General features: G+C 35.6%; 1 protein-coding gene across 1 annotated transcript in view; it reads right to left on the bottom strand.

Moving 5' to 3' along the window:
• Positions 1 to 26,436, bottom strand: part of MAD1L1 (mitotic arrest deficient 1 like 1) — an 844,071-nt gene that overhangs the window by 549,887 nt on the left and 267,748 nt on the right. Inside the window, exon 11 of the mRNA XM_027875000.1 lies at positions 2,853 to 2,997. Coding sequence (XP_027730801.1) covers positions 2,853 to 2,997 — 145 coding nt within the window. The remainder of the gene's footprint in view (positions 1 to 2,852; positions 2,998 to 26,436) is intronic.

Genomic DNA, 26,436 nt, shown 5'->3' with positions numbered 1-26,436 from the left:
AGTGAGTTCTATTTTGAACATGACGAGTTTGAAACGTGTATGGGGTATGTCTACGTCCAGTAGGCAGTTGGTGATACAAGCCTGGTGGCAAAGAGAGAGATTATGTTTGTTTGTTTTGTTTTTTGGCTAGGCAATAGGGTTAAGTGACTTGCCCAGGGTCACACAGCTCGTAAGTATTGGGTGCCTGAGGCCAGATTTGAACTCAGATCCTCCTGCATTCAGGAGCTCTACAAAGAGAGAGATTATTGCTAGATAAAGCGATTTGCGAATCCAAATCACAGAGCTAATCGAACTCATACGAACTGTTAAGATCACTAAGGAAGATAAAATAGATAAGAGGAAGAAGAGAAGAGAGTCAAGGCCAGAAGCTTTGGGGACACCCAAAGTTAGTGGGTGTGATACAGACAGAGATCCACCAAAGGAGAATAAATAAGAAAGACAGAAGTTACACAGACACAAGAGCACCACATCTGAAGAAGGATATCAACCAACCCAGTCCTAATACTAATGATTTCTTTTGAAATGCTCCAGTGACTGAAGGATCAAAGGGGCCCTAATGCGGGAGTTGGAGGTCAGCACAAGAATCCAAGGAACCAAAAGTGAGCCTGGGCAAGGTCAACTACCCACCCAATAACACAACCAGGAGTAAAACCTAGTCCTGGTACCAAGAATTAATTATGGAATTTAAACTAGTGATCAGTAAAACAAAAACAAACAAAAAAAAATGCAAACAAGCATCAACAATTACCAAAAATCTAAAGATCCCCCCCAAAGAAACCCAGCTCAGAAACAACTGCAAGTAGAGACCCTAAGGGTAAAAAAACCACTTTTCCAACAGAATCACATGAATATCTAAAATATATAAAGCCAAAGATTAAAAACAAAAGAAAAGCTCTTGAGGAAAGAATTGGAAGAACCTATTCAGAGTTTGATATAGAAATACATCAAATTCAATAGGAAAACAAGTAGAAGTGGGGAGAGAGGTTTAAGACAGAGGATATTGCAAGCAAAAAACTTATTAATCTTGAAGGGAGAGATTAAAAGGAAAGAAAACAAAAAAAAAAACTAGAACCTAAAGGGGTGCCTTAGATTGTCTCTAGGACAACTTTACACAACTAAACAAATCGTGGCATATGAATGTCATGGAATGTCATTGTGCTATAAGAAAGGATTAAAGAGATCATTTCAGTCATTAAGTCAATAAGCACTTATTAAACACCTACTATGTTCCAGGCACTATACTTATCGCTGGGGATATGAAGAAAGAAAAAATAAAGGCCCTGCCCTCAAGAAGTTAAAAATCTAATGAGGGAAACAATATTCAAACAATTATATACAAACTACATATGGGACAAAAAGGAAATAAACCAATAGATGGCATTGGGAAAAATTTCCTAGAGAATGTAGGGATTTTAGCTGGAATTTGAAGGAAGCCAGAAGGTCAGACCTGAGGAGAAAGAGCATTCCAATGACAATGCTCTAAGCCAAGAGACAGAGTTCTGTTGTTTTTTTGTTTGTTTGTTTTTTGCTCAGATGATCTAGGTCATACAAACTGACACAGAAGGAAGAGAACAGAACCAGCAGAACAATTTATTCAAGAATAGTAACATTGTAAAGCAAGACAGTTTTGGAAAACTTCAGCACTCCGATCAAAGCAATTACCAATCATATCTCCATGGGACTAAAGCATGTTACCTATCTCCTGACAGACAAGGAAAGGATACTTGTTAAGTGTCTATCAGGAGCCAAGTACTGAGCTAAGCACTTTACAAATATCACCTGACTTGATCCTCATAGCAACTGTGTCAGTTAAGTACTGTAATTATCCACATTTCACAGCTAAGGAAAATGAAGCAGACAAATGACTTACAAAGGGTCACACACCTAAGAAACATCTAGAGCCAGATGTGAAATTGGACCTTGCTGATTCCTGGCCCAGAGTTCCCTCCACTGTGCCACCTAGCTAAGATGGACACAAGGTCCAGAAAGGGATATACATTTTCAAACATGATTGGTGTGTGAATTTGTTTTTTTGAGAACTTCTTTATTATAAGGGGTTTTTTACATCTTTCTTTCTCAGGGGGTTGGGGAAAGTTGCAAAAAAGAAACATTAATGATGTCAACATTAATGTCAATGTTAACATTGTCATTATTATTATTATTATTATTATTATTATTATTATTATATTAATTAATAAAAATGTTAATGTCAATGTAATGATGGGGGGACCACTATAATACTTTTTTAAATGCATAGAAGAAAAAAGAAGTTTAGAAGAAAGAAAAGACAAGTAAGAATAATTTGGAAATTAACACATGGAACTCATTATATACATTTTCAAAGACTAATAGTATGGAGTTATGATTTCATATACAATCCTTTTAAATTCTGCTCTGGGTATAGAAATGTTCTACTTTTAGTGTTTTAAGTTAAGAATTGTTTTTTTAAGAGAAGATGTAGAAGGAAATATAATAGCTCTCACCTTTATTAGAAGGATGTGATAAAGAGTTATTAGACATAGTTTGCTTAGTAAGAACCATGGGTGGAAGTTTCAGAAATGCTGATTTTTTTTAACTCTGCGTAGAGAAAAACTTCAAAATAGTAAGAGCTGTACAAAACTGAACTGAATGCCTTGGGATGTAGTGAGTGCTTCATCACTGGGATGTGAACAGAAGCTGGTTGAGCATATAAGGGATTCCTATTTAGTTAGAAGGTAGATTAGATGAACTTTGAGGTCCCTTCAAACACAGAAATGGTAGAGCACTATAAGGTCCCAGTTCTTGTATCAAAAGGAAATACTGAAAAGACTGTAAAAAAAAAAAATCACTCAATCGCCAGCTTGAAGTGGTACCTTTGTCAAAAGAAAAACACGCTTCTGAAGACGTCGGACCAGGTCTTCATTATACTCCCGCTTCTTCCTCTCTTCCAACAGTTCACTCTGGACCTTAAGCAAATCTTCTATTAGCTGCTGACGCATCTTTTCCAATATTCGAGCACTATAAGAAAACCAGAAGATATTTAAAAAAAAAATGACCTCTGGCTCATATTTCCCCAATTATCTGCCAACATGAAGATAAAGATATGGAAGAAGGGCGCTCAGGTCAAGGTATGGAATATCTGGGTGATGTCAGCAGTAGTTCTAGAGATACCAAGCAAGGGATGAAATAGGAGCTTTCTTGGTTTAGAAACAGCATTATCCATAACCATACCCTAAAATAGATTTGCATGTGCATATTTTTTCATTCAATTTACTTACTTATGAATAGCTACTTAACTCCTTTCAGGAGTTTCTCAATTTCAAACTATGCATTCAAACAACACCCTGTCCAATCCCAGAAAACATGAGGGGGATTTTCACATCAAAAGTATGCAAGGAAAGAAAAAAACATCAAATGATAAGAAAAGGAGAGTTGAATAAGCTAAATTACCAAACAAAATACTTCATACTTGAATCACAGATAGCCCAGATGTGCAGTTATGGATGGCAGTAATTTAACACTACCATCCACATAGTTCCTGTACTCTCAACATCCTATGCATTCTAAAAGAAAGGAAAAGCTTTTAGGGCTAAAAGTAATATAGATGAATGATGTCTACAACTGGAGAAAAACTATCGGAAGAGATGAGTGAGGGGCAAGTGTCCTCAGTACAGCCAAAGGGGAAAGGTTGGAAGGCAGAAAACACTGAATTGGGTCCATTCATTTACACCAAATAAAGCTGAATGACAATTCACAGAAAGTCCAATGAGAGAGATGTATTGTGCTAATATAATGCTATTAAATATAAGTAAATAAAGTTTAATATCTCTTCTTTAGGCTTAAAATTCCCACATGCTGCTTTGCCATAAAAGACTAAGAAAATAATCAAGGAAAGACATTAAGGTACTCAAGTTAATAAACCAAAGACAAAAAAAGGATTTGATAAACCAAATACTCTATTATACTAACAAAATCCATGTGTGTGTGTGTGTGTATGTAAGCCATTTCTAGACAAATCAACATGTTCTAAGATATACTTTTAACAACATTCTTCAGACCAGAATTAATGAAGATGCAAAATCCCAGACAGCTATGATGTGAGGCCTGGATTCCATAAGCCAAGATGTCAAACTTCAATTTGTTTCTCTTGAGAAAACAAACACTGAAACTAAATATAAAATATCCACTCAGCTAATTCCTTCACCAGTTCCAGGTATCTATTCTGTCTGTGTCACTCTCACAGACATACATAAAACCTAAAATACATACATAAATATTGACTTGAAACAGACAAATTAAAAGGATATTTTGAGTTCCAGTTCAATTTCAAACTATTCATAGACCAATTAAATAATCAAGAACTGTGAAATCAGCTCTTTTCATCACTGAATTCAGGTGGGGAAGTTCACAAGAGCTTTAAATGACTGTGCAAAAATGGGTAATTTAATTAGAAAAATGACACCAATTCCCTGGATGTCTTTTAATTAGCTACACATACAAAGACCACTATGTGACCCAACACATGATCAGAGGTGGTAGGATACTGAAAAGCAAAATTGGCCTCTCACAAATTATATGACCATCTCCAGCCCACAAACTTAAGTCTTACAAAATGCTGAAAGCAACAAATGGAAGCAAATTTAAGATATTACAAAGAGAAAAACAAAGTATGTACATATCTCCATGGACTTTCAAGCAAATGTGAAACAATGGTGATAGTATTTGGTTTCATTTGTTTTGTTTTGTTTTTTAAACAGCCTCCTATAAACAAATCCGAGAAACACTATATATTCTCATGCAGTAGAGCAGAGAAGCTAAAATGTCCTGCAGAATCATTAAGCAGCAGCACTGAAATAGGAGTCTGGTGACTTGGACAATTATCTCTCTGAATTTTAATTGTCTGACTTCCTTGTAAAATAAAGGGGATAACCTAGAGAGCCTCTTTGGTTACTATGTAACTATAAATGCAAATCTAAAGAAAACTCTTATTCGACAAAATATCACATACAAACATAGACCCCATATGCTGTCCTAACCAATTTCAAAGCCCATCTTAAAAAACTGCTGGGAAAACGAGAAAACCATGCGGCACAAACTAAGTATAGATCAACATCTTACACTGTATACCAAGATAAGGTCAAAATGGGTACATGATTAGATAGAAAAGATCGTACCATAAGCAAATTAGAAGAGCAAGGAATAGTCTACCTATCAGATCTATGGAGAAGGGAAGAACTTATTACCAAACAAGAGAGAGTGCATCAGGAAATGTAAAGTAGATAATTTTGAATATATTAAATTAAAAAGATTTTGCACAAACAAAATCAATTCAACCAAGTTTAGAAGGAAAGAAGAAAGCTGGGAAACAACAGTACATCAAGTGTCTCTGATAAATGTCTCATTTCTAAAAATGTATAGAGAATTGAGCCAAATTTTTAAGAATACAAGCCATTCCCCAATTGATAAATGATCAAAAGATATGAATGGGCAGTTTTCAGAGAAATCAAAGCTATCTATTGTAATGTGAAGAAGAAACACTCTAAATCATTTCTGATTAGAGAAAAGCAAATTAAAACAACTCTGAGGTACTACCTCACACCTATCACATTGGTTAAAATGACAAAAAAAAGGAAACTGATAAAACATAGGAAAGGATGTGGGAAAACTGGGACACTAATGTACTGTTGGTAGAGTTGTGAACTGATCCAATCATTCTGGAGAGCAATTTGGAACCATGTCCAAAGGGCAACAAAACTGTATATATCCTTTGATCCAGCAATATCACTACTAGATCTGTACCCCAAAGGGATTACAAAAAAGGGAAAAGGACCTATATGTATAAAAATATTTATAGCAGCTCTTTTTGCAGTGGTAAAGAATTGGAAATTGAGGAGATGCTCATCAATTGGGGAATGGCTGAACAAGTTATGGTATGTGAATGTAATGGAATACTGTTGTGCAATAAGAATTGATGAGCAGGCAGATTTCAGAAAAATCTAGAAAAATTTATATGAATGGATGCAAAATGAAATGAGAAGAACCAGGAAAACACTGTCCATAGTAACAGCAACACTGTATGATGATCAACTATGAATGACTTAGTACTTCTACACAATATAATGATCCAAGATCTTAAAAAAGGACTCATGATCGAAAATGCTATCCATATCCAGACAAAGAACTGATGGACTCTGAATGCAGATCAAACCATACTACTTGTGCTTTATTTTTTTCATAGCTTTTTTTTTCATTTTTGTCTGTTTCTTCTGTTGCAACTGTGACTAATATGGAAATATTTATTACATGACTGTACATATATAACCTATATCAAACTGTCTACCATTTTAGGAAGAGGGGAGGGAGTAAGGTGGGAAGGAATTTTAGAATTCAAAATCTTGTAAATATGAATACTAAAAATTGTCTTTACTTATAATTGGGAAAAAATGTTATTTTTTAAAAGTCCATCTTGATATCATTAATCCCCACTATAATATCATTCAGGGATCACCCAAATCGCATATCACATAGTTAATAACAATCCATATCAACTAACTACTAATTAGTCCTCAAAGAACTAACTACTCCTAATAATATTGTTTTTCCTAATCTCATTGTTTTAGGGATCTGATTAACAATGTTAAATAGGCAAGTCTATGTAACAAGTTAAAAGAGAACAGATAAACTGGGTGGGAAAAGTTTTTCATTAAATGACAGACTACCACCACCATCACCTGCCATTACACAAACAAGGCAAACTGTATATCATTTCACTTCCCTTCTTAGAGAGCATACTATCTAATTTGCATTGCTTAATACACTTTAAAATTTTGAATTTGGCTAAATAAATTGCCTCTCACTTGTGTAGTACAGTTACAAGTCACACTGGGGAAGTACTAAAGGATACATACTTCTAAGATGCTATTTAGAAAAAAAGAGATGGGGCTACTTTTTTGGAATTACTATGGATAGAATAATCTGAGAAAGCACACAGTAATGGTTTAGGAAAAGTAAAGTAACACTATCAAAGCAAAGGGAACAACCAGAAAAGCTAGTCAAGTTATCTAGTACCATGGTGCATATTTAACCTATTCTACTGATCTACCACTCTATTTCTTAGCCAGTAACAAGTAGTTTTGGTGATTGTTGCTTTATAATACAATTTAAGATCTAGCGTGGCTAGGGCACCTTCCCTTCATTTCTCTTCATTAATTCCTTTGATATTCTGGACCTTTTGCTCTTCTAGATGAATTCTGTTATTATTTTTTCTAGCTCTATAAAATATTTTTTTGGTAATTTGATTGGTATGGCACTGAATAAGTAAATTAATTTAGGTAGAATTGTCATTTTTATTACATTAGCTCGGCCTACCCACTAGCAATTGGATGTTTTTTTCATCTAGTCCTGTCTTTCTTAAGTGATTTCTTAATTGATCTTTCAAGCTTCCTGTCAACAAGTGGCTCTCTCCCATCCCAGGAACTCCATGTGAATGTGGCAACATACTCTGTTAACTCTAAGATGATTCTGCAGCACCACAAAGATGAATGTTCATATAAACTTTTTTTTTGCCATTCAAAGAAATTCCAGCAACCAAATCTGAGAGCATTGATCCATTGTGTCACCAGCCAAGATTTCACTGTGTTGAGCATGTAGTCACCAGTCAAACCAAACCTTCGTTACAAAGGGAAAAGAGAGAAAACAAACTCATAAAAAATTAAAACCCCTTTTCCATGCTTAAGTTGAACTCTACGGTCAGTGACATTTCCATGAACCTTTAAAAGTTCAAAAATAAATCTTGGTTCTTAAAGAAAAGGCTGGGTATATTTATTGATCAAGGACTTATCTGAGTTGCCATATACTGAATGGAAGCAAGGTCTGAGCTTTTGAGAATCCATCTTTGTACTTCGAAGTTCTCTTTAATGTAATCTTCATGAGAAATCTTTGTTTCTAAGACTCTTCTTTGAAGGAACAATGAAAGGAGACAATGAATTCAAAGGCTGTAGGAAACATTTTAATGACATCCTGGAATGAACTGCTGCATTATACTCCCCCCTTACATGAACCACAAAGTTTCACTTTCCCTTTTTGTGATTCCTCCCAACTCCCAAATCTTCTGTCCTATCTACATCACTAAGAAAAAAATAGCAACCAAGGAAAATTAATTCGGAAAAAACCACACACACACACCACACACACACACACACACACACACACACACACACACACTGCAAAAACAGAGGATCAGGGGAAAGAAAAAGATGGAGAACTTGTAAGTAAAATGGGACTAGAGACTTAGAAATTCATTGCAATACAAATCTAACAGAATATCTGATCAATATTAAATATCAATGATAAAAAAAGACTCACTGGATGTAATCAAAATGGCACACATTCTATGAAAGTGAAACAGAAACCATAATCAGAATCAAATCCTAGACAGGTCTCCATTTGGTGCTATACTGGACACTACACAAGGTGAAAGAGAGGAAGCTGGTGTCATATGATAACTAAAATAAAAAGAGAAACAAAGTATTCATATTGTGCTACTCCACTAGAATGCTATGACCTAAATTGTATAACTTCACCCAGAAAGCCAAAGGAGAAAAGACTTTATTATCTCCTGATAACAAACTAACCAATTATACTCTGTCACAGGAGGGAAACAACGTCATTAAACATTAATTGAAATCTTTTTGCCCCACAACTCCTAATCTACGGGGTGCATGTTGCATTTATTTCTAATCTCACACCCAAATAAGAAGAGAAATACCTCAAGTTATATTGTAAAAAAAAAAAATAAAATAAAATTCTTTCATAGCACTGGGGGAAGAATCAATCAACCAAAAAGCATTTATTAAGAACTGGACTGTACAAATTACTATGTAAGAGGCTGGGGTTATAAAGACAAAAATGAAATCATTCCTGGCCTCACGAAACTTACATTCTATCAGGGGAAACAATATACAAAATAAATATAAAATAAAGAGAAGGTAGTTTAGGAAGGGAAGGCACCAACAACTGAAGGCATCAGAAAGGCTTCATGTAGAAGGCAGTGCTTGAAACAAGACTTGAAAAAAATAAGGGATTCTATGTTCACCTTAGGTTAAGGGGAGAACAAGCAGTGCGTTCCTGGTATGAGAGCCTAGCAGAGCATACGCGAGGTGATGGGACATGGAGAAGCATATTTGTGAAACAAGGAAGTTGGCCTGGCTATGCCACAGAATGGCAGGCAGAAGAGTGACATGGAAGCCTGGAAAATCATGCAGGAACTGAATGGTAAAGGGCTTTAAAATGCAACACTTATATAGGAACAAGTAAAGTGTAGTGAGCAGAGGAGTCATGGATAGGACTATACCTAAAGAAAATCCCTTTGAAAGCTATGTAGATTATGGATTGGGGAGGGAAGAGATAATGCAAGATAAACCTGAACTGAGGCGATAGCAAATTGAGCAGAAAAAAAAATACCAATCCCCAATAGATAAAAGTAATCAAAGGACAAACAGTTCTCAAAAGAAGAATTACAATCTTTTAACAACCATATGAAAGAATTGTAAGAGAAATGTAAATCTAAATAACCCTAAAGTTTTACCTCATATGCTGAAAAGAGACAAAGATGAAAAATTATGGGAATGGCCAGGGCTGGAGGGATTACAGGAAGACAGACACACTAGGTGATTGCAGGTGGAGCTATGAATTAGTATCATCATTTTGGAAAGCAACTTGAAATTATGAAAATAAAGTGACTAAAATGTTTAGACCCTTTGATCCAGTGATTCCACTACTTGGTATATAACTCAGAGTTGTCATGGATAAAGAGAAAATCCCCATAGACACCAAAATATTTACAGCAGCACTTTTGTGGGAGGAAAGAACCAAAAACAAAGTAGATGTGAATGTATTGGAGAATAGCTAAACAAACTGTGGTATGTTCATAGAAAGGAATATTATTACGACCCTTTAAAGAACAATGGGAATACTGGGAAACTTAGAAAGATTTACATGGTCTGATGGAGAGTGAAATAACAAATTACAAAGAACTGGTATGACCAAAAGAAGATCTAATGAGAAGACAACCCCACTTTACTCCTTTGCAAAGGTGGGAGTTACGTAAATGTAGTATTTGCATTATTTTCAGACTTCAATTTTAGAAAATAATACTCTGCCTCAGGATTTCTCAAACTTTTTCATCTCAAGACCCCTTTACACTCTTAGAAGTTATCAAGGACTCCCGAAAGGCTTTTTGTTCATGGGGATTACTTCTGTTGATATTTACCATACCAATTTCAAGACTTTATGACTGATATAACTGAAGTCTTATAAATGAAGCATTATAGTAGAGAAAGGTGATATTTGACTAAGATAATCATGGAAGGTTTTATAACGCACGGACATCAGGGAGATGAATAAAATTGACAAGGATGGCATTCTAGCATATGACGCAGTATAAAGAGTGGCATGGAAAGGGGAAAAAAAAACAGTACAAAGGTTCAGGAAACTGAGCATGGCTGAAACATGGAATATATTTGGTAAGTAGCAAAAGACCACGTTATCCAAGGCCAAGCCTGTTGTGATGTTTAAGACCTTTACTACAGACTCACTGAGAGTCTTAGATTGGTTAACCTAATCTTATTAAAAGTTGGCCCTTTAAAAAAAAATACAGCTTCCTGGAAATCTGACTGCCTTTAAAAAAAAAAGAAATAAAAAATAAATAAAAATAAACAAAATAAATAAATATAAAAGAATAAAAAATAAACTATGACAAATTTAGTTAACTAAACCAATAAGATTGTATGTTTGTAACTCAATGACCCTTTCTATCAAATCCTGGTTTACTTTATTCTCAACAAAGTCTACAAGTTATAGTTAATATCTGAGAACAAATTTTAACTATAAATATTAGCTATATTAACAAATATAGAATATTGCCTATAACAAATATTAACTCAGAACAAAGCAAAGAAAGTCATTAGCCCAGATAGAGTTCTTTATTCAATTATAGACTAAATTCTTTGGTGTTATGTTCCTACCCATCCAACCTATGGTGGCCTCCAAATTATGGAATGACTTGGGGCTAACATAGAATTATTTAAGTACTTCATTTAGCCTACATACATAAGCCTGAGTATTGTGGCTTCAGTTCAATCTTTGTTCATCCTAGATTCAATTTCAGATTATCTTACCTTGGATTCTTCTGATTACTGTACCCTCCTAGTACTACTTGCGGCTATCACTCTATTAATGGTCCTTTTGTTGGTTCCAGGTATAATTCAAGTATGCATTTATACAATTAAGCAACATTATTTCTCTCCCTCACCTCAATTCACCTCAAGCCCTAAAAACAGCAAATTTTAAATTAATAAATTCTGAATATTAAATTCCCTAGGAAAATGAATATCTCAATGAGGGACTTCTTTCCTTCCATTCTAAGTCTAGACCAGCCTTTGATTCAGGCTATTACTTGGCCTTGCCTTTTACAGTTTGGGGTACTGGGAACTCCAAAATGCAAGGGTAAAGGGGGTCTGCCTCAAAAGAATTCAACCACTCAAGCCTTCTTTCAGTTAGAGCTGCGAGGTTTTATAGCACCTGTTAGGAGGTCAAGATTCCTAGTAAATCTGTGAATTTGATGAGGATGGGATTGATACTTTTATACAGAAAATTGGAAAGATTTAGATGGGATTAAGGAGTGGCAAGGAGCCTGGGATGGACCAGGCACAGACAATGAAAGGAGTTAAATGGTCAGGGCTGAGTTGGAGGGCCACAGTAAAAAGACTATTGAAAGGATTATGAGTATCTAGGTAAACAGGGATAGACGGGATGTCTCAGGCAACTTGAGCTGCCCAAATGTGTGGAAAATTTAGGGGCTGGGGGTCTCTTCCTTTTAGGGGTTCAGGTTCCATAACTCCATCATCTCCCTTTGACAATTTATATGTGAACTAATACAATCAATAACATGGAGTAGGTAGGGCTCCAGGTCATATGAGCAACAAAATGGTGGACTAGACATTTTCTTGAAACTCTCAAACCTCCCTAAAACAGAAATTATGAGCCAAACATAAATCAATTTCAGTTTTTCCATAGCACAGAATGCCAAGAATCCAAAACAAGGTATAAAACTTAAAAAATAAAAATAAAAAACTATATAACCCAGAACTGACCCTCAATGACCCTGAATTCATTCTGCACCCATCCCACCTCTCAAACTACCATCGATGAGGCCAGCTCCAAGGATGCAATACTAGCTCATATCAAAACCCAGCCCTACATCCTAATTCCTTCTCCATCTCTCCAGTGCCATAAAGACAGCAGCTGCAGGCTGTGGAAGTTTTCTCAAGTCTCAACAACCAACTTTGCCACAGCCCTTCAGGATTAAAAGCCTGCTAAGCTCTACAATTCAAAAGTACCAACAATGGAAAACTCTGAACTTCTGGTATTCTTAAACTGCCAGGTGCCAAGCCAAAGAACTAAGGAACAAAGGGAGAGGATAGGTCACAGAATAGGACATGGCATATGGGGAGCTAAGCACCAAATCTCAGGGAAGAGCACAGCATCCAGATGTGGCTGGCTCTAACCACCAAAAAGACAGTTGGAGCAGAGACCTAGGATGCTGAACTATGAATTTTTCAGTGTGGGAAGAGTTTGAGATGCTTTGAGATCCAGCCCCAAAGGAAACCACAATCACAAGGGAGGGAGTCAGAAGTTAGGAATAAAAAAAATAAGGGGAGAGAAAAATAATAGAGAAAGAGAGTACCAAAGTACCAAAAAGTTCAGGAAAAAGAAATCTCAAAGACCTTGAACACAAACAGATAAATCAATAAGAAAATCAGCAACAACAGAAGGAAATATGGCCTCCAGATCTAGTAAATGAGCTGAAGCATCTATGAAAAAATACCGCACAAAGAAGAAAAATGATCCAACACTTGATGAGACGAAGGACCCTGTCAAAGTTGAGAAGAACATGAAATCACAATATGCTGTTCATGAAAGGTTAAAAAGAGAAATGAGAATTATGAGAGCAGAATCTATGTCATGCAGCAAAAAATATGAGCAGAATAGAAAAACTGGAATCTCCAAAGACAAGCCTAAAGAGAGAACAATAGATTGGCAATGCAAATATCCATAAGGAAAAAACAATCTAAAAGAAGGAAGCAAAAAACAAGAATATTTAAAGAAAATATACTCACTATGCAAGCAAAACATAAGGATCTCTAAGACAGGATACATAGAAACAACCTAAGGATTATAGGTCGCTGAGAACATGACAGGAGAAAAAAGCCTTAAGACCATAATGAAGAAAATAATAAAAAAAGAACTGCTTCTAAACATAGACAATGAAATACCAATTGAAAAAATTCATAGATCACCTCCAAGGAAAAAAAACCCTCAAGGTTGCAAACTCCCAAGATACATAGTGGCTAAATTTAACATTTCAACTCAAAAACAAGTTCCGCAGATCATCTAGAGAAATATCTTCAAATGCAAAGGAAAAGAAATTCAAATAAAACAAGACTTTCACTTCCATGATAAAAAGCAGAAGGGAAAGGAATAATGTATTCCAAAGAGCAAAGGAGCTCAGAAGGAAGCCCAGGAAGACCAATCCTGAGCCTAACCATACAGGACAAAAGATGGACATTCAATAATAAAGAAGAGTTTGAAACATTTTTAAAAAGAAGACCAGAACTGAAGAGATTATTTGCATCTAAAACACCCCAAACCACAGAAATGGAGTAAATTAATGTAGACAGTACCATCAAAAAAGTGACAACAGAAAGACCAGAAAGAGACTTCTTTCTAAACATATGAAGGAGACAGGGGTAGAGACAGAAATCTGGGAAGGACATCAGTGAAGAGATAAACAGGGGCCATTGTGGATAGAATCTGGTGATACCTTGAGTACAAGTGAGTGCTCCTTTTGCAGGGCTAAACTGAAATATATGAGGGCACATGGGTAGGGAGAAGAATAGAAGGGTAGAGAGGAGTCACTGGGATTAGTTAAATCAAGGACTAGCAATGAGGAGGAGGGGGTGAATTCTATAGTCTAAAAAGAGTTTATAAGGCAGGGGGAAGATCAAAAAGGGCCTTTGGAAATGGAGGGAATTTCCATAGAGCTATATCTTGCCACTGGACCCAGATGGCTCCAGAGGAGAAAGTGAGGCTGGTGATTTGCATAGCATTCCCTCACTTAAATCCAATTTATTTGCACATCATGGCATCATCTCCCTGATGTCATGGTCCTCTTCGAGAACTAAGGACAAACAACAACCTGTGAGCAGTAGGAGCTGCCCCACTGAGAACTCAAGTGGAACTGGCCAATTGGGCAACACATCTCCTTTCATTTCTTTCTTTTTCTTTCTTTCTCAAATAAACAGCAGTTTATTTGAATGAAATCTCTCTCTCTCTCTCTCTCTCTCTCTCTCCCTCTCTCTCTCTACCCTCTGTTCATATAGGATATCATATCCTTATCTGGGGGTGCGCTGCCCAAAGGAATGTAAATTTTCATTACTGAAATTTACTTTGATGTCATGGCATCACTTCCCTGATGTCATAGTCCTCTTCGAGAATGAAGGACAAACAACTATAATTGAAGGCAGATAAGGATTTTTACACTAGATGAGGCCTAGGAAACTTGGTGGCAACTGATACCAGGAGGTACCAAGTGGCAACAGGTACCAGAATAGGAGAGTGTGGACCAAAGTAAAAGATTTCCATAGAAAGGGGCGAAGGCCAGGAAGGTCAACAAGAAAGGGTATGGGATAATGGGAGAAAAGGTGCCTTACCTTCTGAAATGTCCATTCTGACACCTGCAATAATTGGCATTGTTCTGAAACTAAGGCACAATAGAAAAGGGGATTCCATGGGGTAATCTCTACAAGGGAAGGACAGAAAGTTCCTAGAAGACAGAATCTAGAATGGATACCTTTGATTGTATAAAGAATATGGAGAAAAGAGAAAGACCAGTTGATGATAGGGTCCATGAAGCAAGGAATAAGAGTAAACAGAAAGAGAAGAGGGGTAATGAAGAGAATGAAAAAAATACTTTTTCAAAAGGGGCACCAAAAAAAAAAGAGTGAAATGTAAGAAAACTGATGAATAGAATTAGCTGAAGTTGACGATAGGAAGGAGGAATCAACGAAACTAAGAGGAAAAAGGAAGGGTTAAAAATATTTAACTAGATAAAAGCAGAACAGAGGAAACTAATAAACAAAACTCTAAAGAGAAATGGGTAACAAATGAGAAGAAGGGGAACAGTGGTAAGGGAAAGAGAGCCAGTGAGAACAGTTGCTATTGTTGCTATTATGTAATTTTCAGTCAAGTCCGACCCTTTATGACCCTATTGGGGTTTTCTTGGCAAAGACACTGGAGTGGTTTGCCATTTCCTTCCCCAACTCATTTCATGGATGAGGAAACTGAGGCCAACATGGTCAAATGACTTGACCAGGGTCACACAACTAAGTGTCTGAGGTCAGATTTGAACTCAGAAAGATGAGTCTTCCTTACTCCAGGCTTACATTCCATCCACTGCACACCTAGCTGCCCAGTGGGAACAGGGCCACCTTAAGGAAAAAAACAAAACAAAAGGTGAAAGTAAAGTAACTAAACAAACCTAATACTGTTTTTACATTAAAAAAGAAAGAAAATCATAACTTGGGGGAAAAAGCAATTTTAGAAACAGATGGGGAAATATAAACATAACTCATAACTTTAAATGTGAATGGATTAAATAATCCAATAAAAGGAAAAAATGTGACAGACTGGCTAAGAAAACAAAACACTGCAATCTGTTCCTTACAAGAAACATTTAAAAAACAAAGACATACACAAAATAAAAAGGGTTGGAAAAAAAAATTTACTACACATCAAGTGAATCTGAAAAAGTAGAAGATGCTATCTGGTTATCAGAAAAGGAAAAACAAACATTCAAAAAAATCAAAAAGAATAAAAAACTATATTGTGTTGAAAGAAAATATAGATAACAAACCAATATTAATAATAAGTGCTCCAAGTGCCTTAGCATCCAAATTCATAAAGGAAATATTTGAGCTTCAAGAAGACATAGACAGTAACACAATAGCGACAGGAGAGTTAAACATCCCTCTAACCATTTTGGATAAGTTTAACAGAAAAGTAAACAAAAGGGAAAATATGGAACTGAACAAATTGCTGGAGAAGCTAAACTTAACTAAAGTTAAAAGACTAATAGCATATTCTAAATGAGACAGCAAAAGAATATACATAGTTCTCTTACATACATGGAACTTTTTAAAAAACTGACCATGTGTTAGGGTACAAAGATATTGCAAAAAAACGTAAAAGGCAGAAATATTCACTACATTGTTTACAGACCATATTGCAATAAGAATACAAATTAGTTTAGGGACCACAAACAAAAGATATAGACCCTTAACTAATCTGATTTGAAAACAAGGCAGAAAATCCAATTTTTAACAATAGCAAATGAGCAAGGTGAAATCACAGCAAAGTTACAAAAAATAAAAGGAATAATCTGAACATGTCATGCTTTAAAAAAAAAAAAACCTGAGGAAAAAAAATAGTGAGTGAAATGATTTCAAAAATATAAAATACCCAAAACATTAGAAGACCAGACAGAGATCTTAACCCAAGCTTGGAAAAAGAATTAGATCTAGCTGTAAAGAAACTACCAAGATAGGGGTGAGAAACCCTGGACCTAATGAATTTTATAAAACAACTTAAAAAACAGGTAGTACTCATACTTCACAAAATAATCTCAGAAACTGAGGAAGGAAGAACCCTGCTGAAATCCATTTATGAGACATACATAGTCCTAATACTTAAACCACAGAAAGAGAAAACATCGAAAATTGTAGAGCAATATCATTAATGAAAACTTATTTTAAAAATGTAACCAAAATTTTATCAAACAGACTATAACAAGCATTCATGATGATCAAGTGGAATTTTTACCAGGGATGAAAGAATGGATCAACATTAGGAAAACCATGAAAATAATTAATCATATCAAAACACAAATCATGGAAAAAACCATATGATCATCTCAAGAAATTCAAAGTATTTGACTAAACACAACATTCTTTTCTCTTAAAAATACTAAAAAGTATAGATACAGAGGGATTTTTTTAATATAAAAGCATCTCACTAAAATCAAAAGTAAGAATCATATGCCATGGAGATACACTAAAATCTTTTACAATAAATCTGGGAGTGTAGCAAGGATACCCACACTCCCCACTATTATTTAATGTAGTACTAGAAACTTTAGTCATAGTAATTTTAAAAAAGAGAAAAGAATAAAGATAGGCAAAAAGAAGATAAAATTATCCCGTTTGTTGATAATATGATAGTTTACTAGAAGACCTCAGGGAATCAGCAAAAATACTGATTGAGAAAATTAACAGCTTCAACAAAGTTGCAAGCTACAAAATAAATCTTCAAAAATCAGCAGCATTTCTATATTAATAATAAGAAAGAAGTAATAATAAAAAGAGAAAAAATTTCATTTCAAATAATTACAAAATGCATAAAATGCCTGGAGATCAACCACCAAAAGCATATAAAAGATTTATATAGGTTCAAATACAAAACTCTTTCTTTCTTTCTTCCTTCCTTCCTTCCTTCTTTCCCTTCCCTTCTCTCTGTCCACACAGGGTATCTTATACCCATACCTGCCATGCTCTGCTCAGAGGAATGTCAATTTTGATCACTGAAACCTCACAAGATATCTTGTGGATTTGGGGCTAAATTAAAGGACATGCCTTAAAGCCAAATCGCACTGGCTCACATTGATTGGCCAACAATAGGTCCTAGGTCAAGCCCCACTTGGTCATTTTTTGGGACTTGATTGGCTCAGAGTAAATGTAAATAGCAGTTGTTTCCATTTAGGCCAGAAGTCCTGAGGGTCTTCCCCTCCCAGATTGACTTTTTTTTTTTTAACTACGTTAAAGAGGCTATTCTCTGCCTCATTTCTTGCTTAGCCTTAATCACTGAATGGGCATTGCCTCAGTCAAAGTGAGACCTGTTAAAGACCTGAGCTCAAGGTCTCCCACTGTATCCAGGGTCATCTCCATTCCCACTGGACCTAGATGGCTCCAGAGGACAAAATGAGGCTAGTGATTCTGCACAGCCCTCCCTCACTTAAATACAATTCACTCTCATGTCATGGCATCAACCTTCCTGATGCCATGATCCTCTCTGAGAACAAAGGACAGACAACAACAGCAACACCTCCTTAAAGAATTAAAGAACAACCTAAATAGCTGGAGGGATATTTGGTGCTTATGGCTAGGCCATGTCAATATAAGAAAAAATGATAATATGACACAATTAATTTACACTTTTAATGCTATATTAATAAAATTACCAAGTAGATACTTTACAGAGTTTGATAAAACACAACAAAATTCATTTGGAAAAACAAAAGATCAAGAATATCAAGGGAAATGATGAAAAGAAGTAAAGACAAAGGGGGAATAGCATTACCAGACCTCCAACAACAGTATAAAGTAGCAGTGTTCAAAACCACCTTGCATTGTTTAAAAAAATATAAAGAGATATATCACTGGGAACAGAATAAACAAGGGAGATTCAGAAATGAGAACTCAATAAAGTGGAAAACATATGTTACATAGGAAGAAATTTTCTATTTGATAAAAAACTGTTGGCAAAATTGAAAAGCAGACTGGGAGAAATTAGGCTTACAGCAACATCTTATACAACATTCCATAATATATTCTAAATGGATGTATGACCTCAATATTAAAAGAATATGCTTTTAAAAAAATTAGAGAAGAAACAGATCATACACAGAGCTCTCGCAGCTATGGGTAAGAGATGGATTCTTAACCAAATAAGAGATGGGGAAATTACAAAAGATCAAACAGGTAACTTTGATTACTTGAACTGAAAAACTTCTGCACAGACAACATCAATGCATCTAGCATAGAGGGATGCAGTCAAATAGGAAATAAAAAATCTTCACATCAAATTTCTATGATAAGGGTTGGGTATCCAAGCGGCAGTGGATTGAGTTTTAGGCTAGCAGTCAGGAAGATCTGAGTTCAAATCCAGCCTCTGACACTTAGCTACTTGACCCTGGGCAAGTCACTTAATTCTGTCTATCGGTTTCCTCATCTGTAAAATGAGCTAGAGAAGGAAATGGCAAACTCTGCTATCTTTCCCAAGAAAATGCCAAATGGGGTCACAAAGCGTAAGACACCACTGAAATGACTGAATGATAACAACATCGTGTGTGTGTGTGTGTGTGTGTGTGTGTGTGTGTGTGTGTGTGCGCAGGGAGGAAAAGGGAGGGAAGAAGGGAGGGAGAGGGAGAGGGAGAGGGAGAGAGAGAGAGAGAGGGGAGGAAGGGGATGGGGGGGGGCGGTGAAGGAGTAATAGCCATTCCTGAACAGATAAATGAATATAAACATGAAGGATATGAAAAGATATGAATAAATAGTTCTCAAAACAAGAACTGCAAAGTATTGACAACTACAAGAAAAAATGCTCCAAATTGTTAATAATGAAAAGAAATGAAAATCAAAATAACACATGCAAATTGGCAAAAATGACAAAAAATGGCAACTGTCAATGTTGGTGGGATAGTGGGAAGACAGACATACCAATACACTGTTGGCAAAGTTGTGAAAGGGTACAGACATTTTGGAAAGCAATTTGGAATTAAGCAAATAAAGTGACTAAAATGTCCATATCCTTTTAACAAGAGACTCTATTACTAGAGGTATACTCCAAAAGAAGACACTGAGAAGAAGAAAAAAAAATTCCCTATATAGCACCACTTTTTGTGATAGCTAAGAATTAGAAACAAAAGGAAATGCCCATTGAGTGGGGAATGGCTAAACAAATTGCAATACATGAATGCAATGGAATACTACTGTGCTACAAGAAATGATGCGTGCAATGAATACAGAAAAACATGGAAAAATCTATATTAAATGATAGAGTGAAGTAAGAAGAGTCAAGAAAACAATAGGCACAGTAACTACCACAAAGTATTGTAAATAGAAGAACAACACACCAAAAAATCAAATGCAACAAAACTATAAAGATCAAGCAAGATGCAAATGAAGAGATATGAGAAGATACCACCAGGTATCACATACTGCAGATGTTTTCAGATGGTCTCAATGTATTTATCAGTTATGTTGCTATTTTTTATCTCTTAAAAAAAAAACATTTTGTCATGTGAAATGCCTTTCAGGGAGGGAGAGATGTGAGATACTATAGTGATGTTTAAAAAAAACAACTAAAAATTATTTTTAAAAAAACATGGAGTGGGTGGACTTTGAGCTATTCCCAATGTCAACGGCCAATTACAATACTACTATGGCCGAAAGCAAAGCAAAGGATCCACAGTAAGTTGTTTAAGAAATTAAGAGTACCGGCCCTGGAATCAAGAGGACCTGAATTCAAATCTGACCTCAGACACTCGGCACTTACTAGCTGTATGACCCTGGGCAAGTCACTTAACCCCATTGCCTCACCAAAAAAAAAAAAGAAAGAAAAAAAAGAAATTAAGAGTAGAATTAATGTCATCCTTTAGCGTCCCTCTCACCATTACCAGAGGCTCTGGAATTCTCAAAAGAGCATGGCCAGACTTCAGGTGAGGAACATGGAAACACCCCTACCAAATTCTTAGGACACAGTGCAGCTACCTGCATTTGTGCCACCCAATTCAGATTCCCAAATGCCTCAAAGTGAGTTCTGTGAAAAGTATGCCAAATTTAAAAAAAAAAATCAAAACAGCAAAAACAAAACTGAAATGAATAAAGCAAAGATTGAAATAATTACCAATCAAAGGAAAGGGCAGTGTATAAAATGTTAAAGCCACACTGTCCAGTTCCACCCAATAATTTCTCTCTATGTTGCTTATGATGAGTTTTATTTTTTCTAACATCTCATCAATTTGAACCACCAAATTCAATTTGCATTCCCAGATAAACAGAAGTGATACAGTAAATACTCTCATCTGACCTTGAAGTGAGAAAAGGAAAATTACCCTTTGCAATTTCAATTCAATCCCAACCCTAATGAATAATCCAATTTACCTGATCAGTTACCAACCAGCAATCACACTAGAGGAGCAGATTTTCACATAACTGGGAGGTATCCTCGATTCTAGCTTTCATCTCCTTTTATCTTCATTTTATTCTGAGCTCTGCTCTAAAATTTACCCATACCTTTCGAGGTTCAGAAGCTCAAGAAATCGAGATGAAAGAAAAGATTGCACTAAGATGGAATCATAAACCAAACATCTTCAGGAGAGGGAATATGACCATGAAATCTGCAAAATGAAAGCCCATTTTTTTACGAGTATTTAACCCTATAAAGATCTGTAGGGCAGTGTCCAAAGGATGATGGGCAATGTCCAAAGGATGATGAGCACTGCCACAGAGACAGCTGAGGCATTTAAGAAAAAATGGAACCTAACAGTCAATTCTCAATGATGATGAGAGGCAGGAAGCATGGCATAATTGACAGAATGCCAGAAATGGAGATTGGAAGACAAGGATGGAAAATGCTGCCTCAAACATTTCTTATTTGTGGTGATCCTAGGCAAGTCCCCTAACCTCTCTGTGCTTCAGTTTCCTCTGCTATAAAACAAGGATGACATGATGATGATATCTACCTCATAAGACGATTAAATAAGATAATATATGGAAAGCACTTTATAAACCTGAATAGTACAATATAAATTTTAGCTTATTGTGAACAAATGAGATAATGTAAGGGAAGTGCTTTGCAAAACCTTAAAGATGTATGCTGATGAGTATGATTATTACTTCTAAATTAATATGTAAACAGGAACAAAAGCAGTAATACAAAATGCAAAATGGCTTTAAGTTCTGTATGGATTCAATCTTCTCTCACACCTCCAGCAGTCACCTTGAGACAGAAAATCTCCTGCAGTTTCCCTGGTAAGATAACTAAGAATTGGCTATACAGATAAAAGATTTTGTTTTTTAAAAGTTCATTCTCTTCACAATTTCATTCCTAACTATCCCCTCAAAAGGGATATAGGGAGTCTGGACTCCCTATAGCTTTCCAGATAAGCTTCCACCCAATTCTCATTCACGTCCTCCAAGACTGATGTTCTTCAGCACCCTAATATGTCCATCTCCAACAGACTGTAAGCTCCCTCACAGCAGCTTGGATCTGGTGTACCTTAATATTCCAATACTTAGCACTTATTTATTGTCATGGTTCCACCTACTTCCTGGACACCACAGGATGAGCTTTCCCAAATGTCTAACAGGTTGCCTAAGCATACTAGAAAGAGGGCTAGCATGAAATCTGAGGGTGGGCTTGGATCCAGATTCTGTCAGAACTGACTTGAGGTTTGGGGCTAAAGATTCTTATCTCTTTGAGCATCAGTTTTCTCACGGGTAAGCTGGAGGTCAGAACAACTGTACTCAATAGGGCTGAAAAAGATGAAAGTAAATTAGGATTCTACACCTTGGCTAACAAATGTCCACAGATTGATTTCAAAGGATCCATGAAATTGGTCTTATTGTTTTAATTTTTAAAAACCGTATCTCAATATAATTCATTTTCTTTAACATAGCATGTATTTTATTCTATGAATTTAAAAGTGGGGCCAAAAGGGTTCATGACACAAAACAGGTTAAGAGTAAATAAGTGTAAGTTACTATCATGTTTTTGTGCTTGTTATTTATTCTATAAGCTCCTCTGGGGTAAGGATTCTTTCTTATTTCAGCTTTGCTCCTGTAGCAAACAGTATGGTGTTTTGTATATGGTGGGTACCATTTATATCTCACTGAGCTGTCTTAACTAAAGGGCAAAAAATTTGGAACTCTGCCCAAAAGGCAACCAAACTATACATGCCCTTTGATCCAGAAATACCACTATTTGGTCTCTATATCATAAAGATCATGAAAAAGGGAAAAGGACCTACACGCACAAAAATATTTATAGTAGGTCTTTTTGTGGTGGCAAAGAATTGGAAATTGAGGGGATGGCCATCAACTGGGGAATGACAGAACACGTTGTGGTATATGAATGTAATGGAATACTATTGTTTTATAAGAAATGATGAGCAGACAGATTTCAGAAAAATGTGGAAAGACTTCAATGAACTGATGCAGAGTGAAGTGAGTAGAACTAGGAGAACATTGTACACAGTAATAGCAACACTGTGCCATGATCAACTATGAATGACTTAGCTCTTCTCAGCAATACAATGATCCAAGACAATTCTGAAAGACTCATGACAGCAAATGCTATCCATATCCAGAGGAAGAACTATGGAGTTTGAATGCAGATAGAAGCATACTATTTTTACTTTTTCTTGTTTTGGGTTTTTTTCATGATTTTTCCTTTTTGTTTAACATGTTTAACATGATTGCACATGCATAACCTATAACAGATTACTTGCCATCTTGGGGGGGGGAGGAAGAAAAATTTGGAACTCAAAATCTTATAAAAAATGAATGTTGAAAACTATCTTTACATGTAATTGGAAAAGAATAAAATACTATTTACAAAAAACAAAAAACAAAAAAGAATGGGCAAAATTTAGTGTCTTTTAAATGTGATCTTAATTATTAGCAATAATAATAGATGGGCAGCTAGATAGTATAGTGCATAGAGCACTGGGCCTGGAAAACTCATCTTCCTGAGTTCAAATCTAGTTTGGGGTCACAAAGAATCTAAAAAGACCAAACAACAACAAACAACAACAATAGATTTCTGTTGAATTAAACAAACATCCCAGGGATCAATGATAAGATATACTTAGGGGAAAGAAGGAGTGTTTCATAACACTAATATATACAGAAGAAAAAAAAAGCCAAAAAAGAAAATCAAAAGAAAACTTTGAGAGCAAGAGAGACAGACATATTCCATGCACTGTTAAGAGTCTTTGCACTTAAATAAAACACAATTATTTTAACAGAATTCAAGCAAGGAAGGAGGCTGGATAATGCTGGTATGATAAATAATGTAAAGATATCTACAGCAATTTAATCACAAACAAGTAAGTGACATGAATCGTGCCTCATTTCTGATTCACAAAGATTATGGGAGGCAGTATGAAATGACCCCATCCAACAGAGCTGATTGCTACAGAATATTATTACTGTCCATTATAATAGGGCACAAACTTTGTTTTCTCAGTGTCATTGTGAATATGTTACTCAGTGAATATGTATGTTACTTTTGCCACAAAGTTTCACCTCTCTGAGAATCACCATGTATATCTCTCATTGCCTCATTTCTATGGAACTGAATCTTCAAACTCCATCCCAACTACTGATCCCCCAAAGCATTCTTCATCTATCTCTGCCTCTATATGAACTTGAAGAGCAAAAGGGGCATTGCATATTTAGTTACTTTTGAAAATAACAGGGGCCCTGTGGAGTTGTTAACATAATCTAAATTTTGGATCATCTTTACTCCAAATCATGACTAAGTTTCATTTTTTTCTAGGTTTTGTGCAAAAAGGCAAGATGTCTATATTTTTCAGGGTCTTAAATAAGAATGCAGAGGGTAACCCCAGCAGGGAAATTTGAATGTCAGTCAGTAAGTCTGGATTTACAGAGAAGCAGATGGCAGTAGATTGATACTCTTCTAGGAGCTGGTACCATATATCTATTTGCTCACTCCCAACTTGGAGAATCACAAAATGTGAAAGGGATCTAGAGATCATCTTGAAATCATTAAAGCAAGACCTGAAAAGGAATCTTCTCCACAACAGCCATCTACTTGGAGACCTGTAGTTATGGGAACTCCACTCACTGCCTCCTGAAGTAACTCATTTTAGTTTTAGACTTTTATAACTATTAGTAAGCTTTTCCTCACATTGAACCAAAGTCTGCCTCACTCACCTTGTATCTCAGTTCTGAACCTTAATCCCTCTTCCATAAGATGTTCTTTCAAATACTTGAAGATATTTATTATTCTATTCATCAAACTAAAAAACCATCATTATCACCATTTTATTAGCCTTCTCATGCCACTGGGTACTCTCCTCTGGATGTGCAAGTTTGTCAATATTCTTTCTATATTGTGGCACTGAGGTGAATAAACACAATAGTTCAGATATGTTCAGACCAGGTAAGAATACCCCAGAAATATTACTCCTTCATTTTGGCCACTGATTGATTAGTGAAGCATAAGAATGTAATATTTAACTTTGTCACATTAACAAGCAAAATTTTGAACCTAAAAGGGACTTTAAGATTGGACATCAAAAACATATATGATTTTATCAGTGGAAACTATATTAAAGAAATGGCATTGTCACTGTATCCTAAGGACATGAGCCCTTTCCCTCTGACTTAGAGCTGAAACCATCCCTATGTGTTGTCTTATCCACTAAAATGTGAGCTAAAAAGCAAAAATTGTCTTACTTATCTATTGGTATAAACAGTGAGTGCTTAATAAATGCTTTCTCCATTCACCTACTGAAATACTACAAGATACTTTGTGATATGCCTTCCAAAAGTCTAAATGTTACATCCATAATATGGACCTACTTTCCTTTAGTAATATAACTTTAAAAAATATGTTTAATCTGGAATTACCTATTTTTAATGAACCCATAATTGCTCCTAGCAATTAACTTCCATAGGTGATTGAGGGCCATTGAATGAATAATGCATTTTCAACTTTGTCAGGGATAAAGATCAAGTTCACTGGTCTATAGTTTACACAATCTACTTCCTTTCTTTTATTGAAAAATATCATTTGGTTTTGTTTCAGTTTTTTTGTTTTCAGTCTTCCATCTTTCACTCTCCACAATTTCACAAACATTACGGTTCAATGATTACATTGGGACGTATTTTATTTGGTATAGAGGAGGTGAAATAATTTAGAGCCGCTAGGTCCTCTCTTCCTATCTTTTATTTTCAATCTCCTCTGAGCTAAATTCATTCTACCTTTTTCCTTCTGAAGAATAACTTTCTTATCAAAGAAGATGGAAACAAAATAGGAATTGGTTATATCTCCTTATTCTCTTTCTATCACCTAATTTTGTGTAATTGGCCAATCACTTTTTTGTTCCAGATACACTATTAGAAAAGATAAAGTTTATTTCAATGGTAGCCTCCACTTCTCTTGGGAACAAGTAAGTAAATATATTATATGCAGTAAAGAAACAACAAGTGTCAGGTCAAGGTAAAAGCATTTATTAAACACAAACTAAGCACTAGACAATGTTGCTAAGTGCTAGGCATACAAAAAAAAAAAGACAAAAAATACTCCTTGCACTGAAGAAAATCACAATCTAATAGAGTAGACAATATTCAAAAATTATGTATAAACAGCAAAAGAATGGGTAAATAGTGAATAATCTTAGGGAAAAAGCACTAACATTAAGAGGAATAGTGAAAGGTTTCTTACAGAAGTTGATATTTTAACTGGGACCAAGGAAGCCAAAAAAAGTCAGGAGATGAAGGTGAGAAATGACAGAAGTCCAGGCATAGAGAA

Source organism: Vombatus ursinus, unplaced genomic scaffold (genome assembly GCF_900497805.2).
Source record: "Vombatus ursinus unplaced genomic scaffold, bare-nosed wombat genome assembly UNPS02014807.1, whole genome shotgun sequence".
NCBI lineage: Eukaryota > Metazoa > Chordata > Mammalia > Diprotodontia > Vombatidae > Vombatus > Vombatus ursinus.
Note: the sequence above shows the minus strand (reverse complement) of the source record. Positions and strands in the feature narration are given on the sequence as shown.